This window comes from Elephantulus edwardii, unplaced genomic scaffold, assembly GCF_000299155.1.
Source record: "Elephantulus edwardii isolate Elephantulus edwardi_28Jun2011 unplaced genomic scaffold, EleEdw1.0 scaffold00004, whole genome shotgun sequence".
NCBI lineage: Eukaryota > Metazoa > Chordata > Mammalia > Macroscelidea > Macroscelididae > Elephantulus > Elephantulus edwardii.
This window is the reverse complement of record NW_006399754.1, coordinates 36,026,037-36,033,551: the sequence shown is the minus strand read 5'-3', so window position 1 is coordinate 36,033,551 and position 7,515 is coordinate 36,026,037. Positions and strand designations below refer to the sequence as shown.

General features: G+C 47.1%; 1 protein-coding gene across 3 annotated transcripts in view; it reads right to left on the bottom strand.

The window, feature by feature from the left end:
• PDS5B (PDS5, regulator of cohesion maintenance, homolog B (S. cerevisiae)) overlaps window positions 1-7,093 on the bottom strand; it is a 121,325-nt gene extending 114,232 nt beyond the window's left edge. For all 3 annotated transcript variants that reach the window (XM_006879584.1, XM_006879582.1, XM_006879583.1), the window contains exons 1-2: window positions 6,986-7,093; window positions 1,523-1,726 (exon numbers count right to left, since the gene is read on the bottom strand). In XM_006879584.1, the coding sequence (XP_006879646.1) occupies window positions 1,523-1,726; window positions 6,986-7,093 (312 nt within the window). The remainder of the gene's footprint in view (window positions 1-1,522; window positions 1,727-6,985) is intronic.
• Between the last annotated feature and the right edge of the window lie 422 nt (window positions 7,094-7,515).

The window sequence follows — 7,515 nt, the reverse complement described above, 5'->3', positions numbered from 1 at the left end:
TTCAAGGCCTCAAACCTGTTCCTGAGATGATTCTGAAATTCAGGTGGGATGAAATCAAAGTCATATTTTGGCTCCTGTGGGGTTGGTTTAATTTTCCTCAGCTTCAGCTTGAACTAGCATATAAGTAGTTGGTGGTCTGTTCCACAATATAAAGTGGTGAATTTTTTTGGATATGACAAAGACATTTTTGGGAGCCAAAGAGTTTTAATGTCATGGATCCCCAACCCCCCAAAACTCCATATACTCCCAGGACAGTGGAAGATCCTGGGGGAAAAAATGGAACAAAGCTGAAACTAAAAAAAAATGGCCAAGCCTGCTGGTCTACCTGTAACTGGCAGGTGGACCCTCAAGACTTTGGCCCTCTGAAATCCTTTGTGCCGGTAACTACACTCACCTAGTAGTTCACCTTTCACACAAACAACACACAACAGAACAGACAAGCATTCATTCAACCTCTCAAGGTCAGAAGAGCAGCACTGGGCCAGGGGAAAGCTCGGAAGGGAGGAGGTGACAGAGAAGGACCACACTGTGGTGGCATGTAACACGGTACAGTCACTCGGGAAGGCAGTGTTTTCTTCCTCAGAAAGCAAAACAAAGACATTCCATATGGCCCAGCCATGCCACTGCTTGGGATGTGCCCTGAGAAAATGAGAACTGAGGCACAGAGACTTGTCCACGGATGTTCACAACAGCGTTATTCACCACTGTGGGAACTTGGAAACAACCCAGTTGTCATGGAATACTATGTAACACCCAGGAGCAATGATTTCCTAAACCACACCTAGCACAGGAGGGACTGGAGAGCATTATGCCGAGTGAACTAACTCAGTCTCATAAACACTGTATCAGACCATTACTGTAGAATGAGGATGGAAGAGGGTGGGGCTTAATCCCAGGGTTGCACAATTCGATAGGTGGAGGGGAAGGTGGGTAAAGGAAAAGCAAAAGACCCAGTATGAAAACAATGTATCCGAGCTTTGTAAGTAAACAGCACTTACAAAAAAGAATAAATAAATTCCGTTTATACTATTGAAAACATAAAAAAGGCTTCCTGGAAATGAGAAACACAAGGTGGAACCAGGAGGAGAACTCTTACAATGTGTGGACATAATTAGTCAGAAGACATCTGTGTAAGTGACTGGCTGGAAAACCAACTGTTCTGTAAACTTTCAGACAAAACAAAGCTAAAAGAATTTTTCCCTTATCTTTTCTTTAAACAATTCCTTCCATTAAATGCTCCACAGTTAATGTACTTAAATACAGGTTTACAGCAGGCTGACCTCTTAAGTAATGGACACGGCCTGTAAGGTGACTGTCCGCCAGGGCTGCTGTCAAGGAGGCAGGACACAGGGACTAAGCGGGGCTCACTCTGAGGTCAGAACGGCTTCCTAAAGGACGCTCCCAAAGACGCAGAAGCAGCTTCATTCAAGTTGCTGCACCTGATGACAGCGCACTGAAGCCTACAACCTTCAACTTAGCCAAACAGCACCATGAGTGCACAGTCCTTTAGGTGCGTACTTGCCTTTAGTTTATCAGGAGACGTGTAAGGCGCTTCAGGAGCATAAATCCTGAAAATGTCTGCGAGGCAGCAGGCTACAAGCAAACGGACATCTTTATCTGGGTGCTTGAGGAAAAAGTCTGAAGCCAGATGTAAGGCTAGGTTGAGATACAGCTCCTTCTCTTCTTCAGAGTCCTGGTCCATGTCCATGAATGTTTTCACAACCATCTGTACAAAACAAATTTAAAAATTCAATCATGTCATAATATGTTCCATCTGAAACAGAAGCCACATTCACCACCAAGGCTCAGCTTCCAGAAAACGTAGCTCGTTTTCCCCGAGAAGGTCTAAGAAAACAAGCCGCCTTCTAAAGTTATACTTTCTCTTAGAAAATAAGCAAGTATCTTCATTGATACAGCATATCTGGCAACTAGATTGTAACAGGTCAAGGATGAGGCCGCTGACTTACACACTCAGAACCCTCTGCAGCTCTGCATGGTGCGGCTGGGCCCAACTCCACAGCTTTGTTGTTGCTTCTGAGATTTTCCATTTGTAAGCTGAACGTGCACAGTGTGAAGACTGGAAGAACCCTAGTGTTTCCACTCTCACGTTTACAACTGTATCGAAATTGGCACTTCCTCCTTCTTTCAAACACTATACAGGTCCTCCAGTGAAGGAACCCTAGTGGCACAGTGAATTAAGTGCTGGGCTGCCAACTAAAAGATCCGTGGCTCAAAACCACGAGGAACTCCTCAGGAGAAAGCTGTGGAAGTCAGCTTCCACCAGGACAAGGCCCTGGAAACCTGATGAGGTGAGTGGGAACTGACCCAAAGACAGGGGATATGCTTATTGTGCTTTCTGTAATATTTCAAATCCTTTCATTAGGAGGAAAAAAGCACAGTGCTGAAGAAAAACCTAGATGATGTGTTTCTCCCTCTGAGCCACAGCCAGTGCAGATGACCAGTTTCCTATACCCAAATTATCCACAGATCTCTGCAAGGCTGTCCAAGGCCCTGCTCTACATGGTAAAAGGGGACTACGAGGTGCACCTTCTGGCGTCCAGCGAAGAAATTCTGCGTCAAAGAGAACAACGGAGTGGGTTCTCTGGAGAGCGTCAACACTACGTCTGACTTGAGGAGAAGGAAGCTACTGGAAACACCTTTTTTCAGAAACATTACATCAAAGCAGCAGGCTGGAGGCAAGCTTGGTAAGAACGCAGAGTCTGAGCTCTGAGAACAGCCCACTGCCCCTCCACTGGCTCTGGCCCCATCACCTCAACAATGTGAATAAAAGCACTTTTCCCTCTTGAAATGAGATGGAACATAATTCCTTCATTGGCAGGAATGGACTGCCCCCAACAACCCCAAGGGAAGGGTGACCACTGGGCCTCCACTAGGTGGTGCTGCAAACACTATGCAGCAAGTGGCCACTCAGGACCCAGGTCCATGCTGTGTTCCTTTCAAGGGGCTGCCAGGACATCCACTTGGCCGTCCAGCCAGACTCTTGAGTATCAGATGGTTCTGCTCCCCACTGACTTCTCAGGGCAGCGCTGGAAGCCCAGACCCACACTGGGGAGCTCCTGGGTTTGCCTCCCCAGGTGCCAGAACCCACAGTTGACCCCTTCTTTCTATTCTGGCACTCACTGCCAAGGACGAGCGTCCTGACTGTCTCTGATGGCCTGAGTGGACTAGGAAAGGTGGCCACATGAAATAGATTTCAGCAAATCGAGCAACTTCTTTACTACAGTCTTATTCAAAGAAGTGAAGCAGGCCTTTGCTGCCAAGCCTGCTCTACAGTCTGGGCCCAGGACGCATGAGTCACAGGCCTCCTATGGAAGCCTACCAGCCGCTGCTGTCAGCACTGAAAGCAGGAGCAGAGCGTGCAGAGTGTGTCCCTGGGGCCAAAGATCCCTACGCCACTCAAATTATGGCCCACCGGGGCGTCACCCACCGGGCAGAGAGCCGGTGTAAGGACCTACAGCAGCAGCCGCAGCAGAGAGCCGGTGTGAGAGAGCTGACCATGGGCCTACAGGAGCCATAGTCACGGCAGAGAGCCGGCGTGAGAGAGCTGGCCGTGGGCTTACAGGAGACACACCGGGGTGTGAGGAGCTGGCCATGGACCTGCTGCCCCCAGAATCAGATGTAGGAGCCTGGTCCCACGCTTGTCAGGGGACTGCCACTAAGATGTCATAAATGTCAGAAGAGCTTTGTACCACTGGTCTATAGCAGCTAGACTCAAATATGTCTGCAGGCACATTCCGGAAGCTGGACTGAACAGATGCATCCTGTGCCAACTTGAATTACACAGCCTTTGGACTTCTCCAATAAATGCCTTAACTGTGAGACAAGAAACAGATTTTATAAAAAGAGTGACAGATTATGAATACTTGTAATAAAATGGGATAGGAACAATTAGAAATTACATAAATACAACTGCAAAACTCACAGTTGTCACGTCATAATGGGCTCGGAGCTGACCTTCCAGCAGGCTTTCAGAAACCGTCAACAGTTTAAGATGAGACTCCTAATCTTTCTCCTGAGGCGCTGAGGTGGAGTCCAGCTACTCAGGGCACTGCCTCCAGATCAGGAGGGCCACTCCCTGAGACCACCCCACGGGAACTCCCTTTACCTAACCAGGTCAACTGAACCAAAACGCAAATTCAAACCCACTGCCCAGCAGTCAATTCCAATGCATAGCAACTCAGGTTTCTGAGGGATTTCAAGATTCTGTGACTCTTTAAAAGAGACTGACCATCTGTATTCCATGGAGCAGCTAGTGGATTCAAACTGCTGGCCATGTGAACAGCAGAGCAACACACTATACAATCCATCCAGCACTCCCTGCAATCACTGTACATGTTGCCAAATCTAGATAATCTGTACGGCTTTCACATATCCAAAATCACTGACATCACACAAAATCTTTCCTCCATCTCCATGCAACAGGTGCTAAAAACTGCAGAAAGTGCAAATCCTAAAAACGACTATAAAAGAGATTCCTAACAAGTATAAAAACAAAAGAATAAAACTAAGCTCACAGCCACAGCCACTGAACTGACTCTGTCTCATGGCAACCCACATCAGCCTTCCGAGACGGGAAACATCTACCCCTCAGAGACTGTCTCATTGCTCCCTGGCAAATCAGTTGGTGGATTTGAACTTCCAACTAAACACTTCACACACTACACCACCAAGGCTCACCAGTTTGTTCCCAGCCAGATGATGACATCGAATTCCTCGTAGCGGTCTACGACTGGAGGGGGGGCCCCGCAGGTAAGTGTGCAGTCAGTTCTAACTCACTGATACCGATTGTACAACAGAACCAAAACTGCCCAACCCCATACACCCTCACAGTCTACTGACCCCACTAGCAGGGTCTCCTGTCAGTCAGTCAGTCCTGAGTCCCGCACCCTCACAGCCTACTGCTGACCACAGCTTCATGGTCACCCACCAGGCAGTCCATCCTGAGTCCCGCACACCCTCACAGTTGCTGCTATCTGTGCCCACCAGTGCAGTCACCCGTCACTCAGGAGATTCCACTAATGGTCATCTTCTTCCTACACTTCCAACTCTCTACACTTCACCAAGCATGGTGTTGTGAAACTCATTAAAACCTCAAACAGAAGTCCCCTAAAGTAAAAAGCACATCAGAGATGATGAGATTGGCACAGCTTGGGCACAGGGCCCAACTGGACTTCCTACGGCCGTCAGCGATGACACCTAACTAACACTGATAATACAAACTTATCAACAAAAACAACATCTCTAAAAGAAATGAAAATCAGCTTGTACAATTCTCCTGTCTGCTTTCACGATTAAGCTTCTCAGCAAATATCAGGGACAGCCTCCTTGAAATATATGCCAATCTGAGGAAATGCATGTCTTCATTAATTTTTCTAAAATTTAAAAACATCAAGAGAACTGAAACAAGTAGAAAATTTTAAATTTCATACGTAAGAGGCTGGTATCTCAAAGTTTTAAATAAAAAGCAAGTGTTCCAGTTAGATAAATCCAATCTGTTCAGGGAGGTCTTTATCCCAGAACAGGCATCTAATATCTGACATTCTAATAATTTATGCATAAATGCTAGGCCTCTCTGTGGAATGTGCAATTACTACCTTAGAACTGTTTTCTTCTTACAGTATTTAGACCATGTAGATCAACAGCTAGGAAACTCTGGTGCCCTAGTGGGAAAGGAGCTGCACTTGCCAACCCAAAGGAACAGGGTTCAAATCTATCAGTTGCTGCAAGGGAGAAAAACAGGTAATCTCCTTCCAGGCAACTCTAACTGCCTCTGACAGCCTGCCAGAGGGTCGGCTACAAGTTGGTTCCAACTTGATGGTCCACCACCAACACCACCACAGATCAACAGGTAGAAAACAGATCTGATGGGAAGTCCTAGGCTTTCAAACACAAACACAGGGATGTTGTCCAGTCTCAAAATCTAGGTGAACAGTAACACATCAAGCAACAGAGTGTAAATCACTACAAGTTGATAAAAAATTGCTTCCAAATCAGTCAGTCCCTCCAGCTAACTGACGTACCAAGGGCGTACACCCTCCATGGCCCCTGGGCCCTCCTGCAGTCACTTCAGCAAGCCGGCAACCACGGCCCCTCCACAGACCTTCCCCAACAGCACCAGAAGGAGCCTTCTGGATTACAGAAGCAAAGAGGGCAGTTCCCGCACACCCTGTTGGCCTGTCCTTCATGTTTAAGGCTGGCTTTCGTCTAAGCACAAGCAAGTGCTCTGGGATTCCCATTCTTCTTAATGTTAGCCATAATTTGTTATGATCCACACAGCCAAATGACTTTGCATGGTAAGGAAAACATTCTTCTGGTTTTCTCTGCTCCCAGCCAGGATCTACCAGACATCAACAATGATATCCCTGGTTTCAAGGCTTCTTCTAAATGTAGCCTCAACTTCCGGCAGTTCTCTGTCTGTGTAACACGTATATCCGCAAGAACCACGGCCACTCAGAAGTTCCGGCTCATCAGGACTGCTAACCAGATTCCCAAGTCTTTATTAATATAGAAAGACTACCTCCTCATTCTACCATGAAAGGGCGGGTGGACTGGAACCACCAACCTTTAAATGAGCAGGCTAATCTAACACACTGCACCCTCGAGGTTCATTCAGGATCCTTTCTCAGATAGACATGGCTGTGCCCATAGAGAAGAAAGGAAAGAGCTCTTCACAAACTTCCCGGAATACAGCAAGGACGCTGGGCTGTGGCTCTCTACACCACGTGCCAGAGGCCCCGGCAAAGCCCAGCTCCACCTTCCTGGTGGCTCGTCCCTCCAGGGCAGCCAAGGGAGGCCTGCGGCTCCCAACCCCACCATCCAGGCTACCCTGGAGAGCCATCAGTGGCTGCTTTGTTTTAAGGCTGTCTGGGCAAATCTTGTTCTGCCTGGAATGGATCCAAGAGGGACCGCTCCTCTGGTTAAGCTGGCACAGCCTGGTGCCTGAGACCCCCGTCCTGACTCTTACCTTCAGGCGCCTCACCATCTCCTCTTTAGATATTTTATCCGAGATCTCCTTCACTCCTGGAGGATACGTGATCTTCCCGTCATTCGTCCTAGACTTTGAATGTGCCATGGTGGAAAACTTCCGACCCCTAAAATGAAAACAACTAAATGTTACCAGAAAGCATGTCTACACCATATTCACAGTTAACAAAAAGCAATCTGTGCCCCAAAACAATTTCAGAGCAATCTAATTTAGACTAAATTCTTGATCTAACTGATAAAAATCACTATTGACTATTTCTCCAAATTTACTTTTATTTCCATTCATAAAAAGCCTCCAACATGAAAAAGTTTACATCAAAAATACTTATTTTTAAAAGAATCAAATTTTGGGGAGCTCTGGTGGCCTAGTGGCAAGGAGCTGCAACTACAATCCCAGAGGCGCATGGTTCAAATCCACCAGATGCTCTGCCAGGGAAGGAGGGACAATCTCCTCCTGTACCAGTCAGATCTGATTTGACAGTACACGCACACAAAAATAATAAAATAAAA